At 43.8% G+C, this 1,371-nt stretch overlaps 1 protein-coding gene across 1 annotated transcript; it reads right to left on the reverse strand.

Annotated features, from left to right (window-relative positions):
- Nucleotides 1-346: 346 nt before the first annotated feature.
- LOC122029194 lies at nt 347-1,162 on the reverse strand. Its single transcript, XM_042588134.1, has 2 exons — nt 850-1,162; nt 347-750 (listed from the first exon to the last, which is right to left on the reverse strand). The coding sequence occupies exons 1-2, from the start codon at nt 1,160-1,162 to the stop codon at nt 347-349; spliced, it is 717 nt and encodes a 238-aa protein (XP_042444068.1).
- Between the last annotated feature and the right edge of the window lie 209 nt (nt 1,163-1,371).

Genomic DNA, 1,371 nt, shown 5'->3' on the forward strand with positions numbered 1-1,371 from the left:
ATATATAGTAATTTCCATTAAAGGGGCAAATATAATCAGGATACATGTATATTAGTATTTCTCCTATTCACTCAGCACCAAAACCATTTTCTTGTTTCAAACAAGAGCTGAAATTAACCACAGCCAAACAACTTAATAGACCAAACAAAACATTCATGATGCCATGAAGCAGTAACAATCAAAGGATAACCTAAAGAATGGGAAACAAGGAAACTATTTTATAATTTATTAGTTAAAAAAAGATGCACTGAGTCCATAAATATTTTTTACTAAATTATTTTAGCATGAATTTTTTGATATAACAATCCTGTACTTATATTATAGAACAATTAATTTGCTTTCATCATCAGTCATATGAATGCTTGAAGCTGCTAAGCATTAATGCAGAATAAACTGGAATTGTGCAAGTACAGAGCTTACTCTTCTTTGTAAAATTCCACGAGTATATGCTACTGCCATGACTAGAATTGCCACTCCAGGAAGATAAACCCACCCAGGACGCCTCCCTCCACAACATGTAAGACAAATCGATAGAGTGAGAGATCGAAGGGGCTGCTTCCTTCGGATCCTTGTCCTGGCAAAGCCTGACCTCTATTCTCTTCGATTCTCCATCGTAATCAATCCAAGAATGCAATTTTTCTCCTCTGCTGAGGATGAGAAGCAAACCATCATCGGAAAGATTACTTCTTTTTGTCAAAAGTTCTCCGCCAACATCGACTTCGACGAGGCTTGCTGTCGTCACGAACTTCACTGCAACGACACTGGTCGATAACCTAGACTAGTTGCCATTCGCCGGTTCCAAGGGAACGCTGACCGGAGATAAAAAGAAAGCTAGGCCTCCGCCATTGCCGGAAGAAACAGAGAACGAGAAGGAAGAAGAGAACCCGGGCTTGGTGCCGAAGAATCTGACTGGTTTCCAGTAAATCATAAACCCGAAGCTCTCGTTCGCCGCACGCGTCACCCTCACCTCCGAGCTATTCATCTCAGCATCGCCATAGAGGGCAAACTTCGTGGTGAAGCTCCGATTTTTCCCCGACCCACCGAAAGAGAAGAAGAGAGCGTTACCTTCTCCAGTCGATGCGCAGTTCCCAGGTGACAAGGGGGTGACAAGCAGAAGGATGATGGCGAGAATGAGAGCGGAAGAGGTCGAGGACGTCGTCATTGGAAAGATCCCTAGGTGAGGTGCAAAATGTGCAGACGACGAAGGAGCAGAAACCCTAAGCACCATGAAGCATGAGGAAAAGACGGAGAAACCAGAAACCAGAAAGCATGAGGAGAAGAAACCCTAAGAGATGGAGCAACCCGCGAGAGGGCAAAGACGGAAGGGAGAGGAGAAGAGAAGGGGAAAGAGGATATGGATGTGGTCGTTTT

Source organism: Zingiber officinale, chromosome 10B, assembly GCF_018446385.1.
Source record: "Zingiber officinale cultivar Zhangliang chromosome 10B, Zo_v1.1, whole genome shotgun sequence".
In the NCBI taxonomy this organism is placed as follows: Eukaryota; Viridiplantae; Streptophyta; class Magnoliopsida; order Zingiberales; family Zingiberaceae; genus Zingiber; species Zingiber officinale.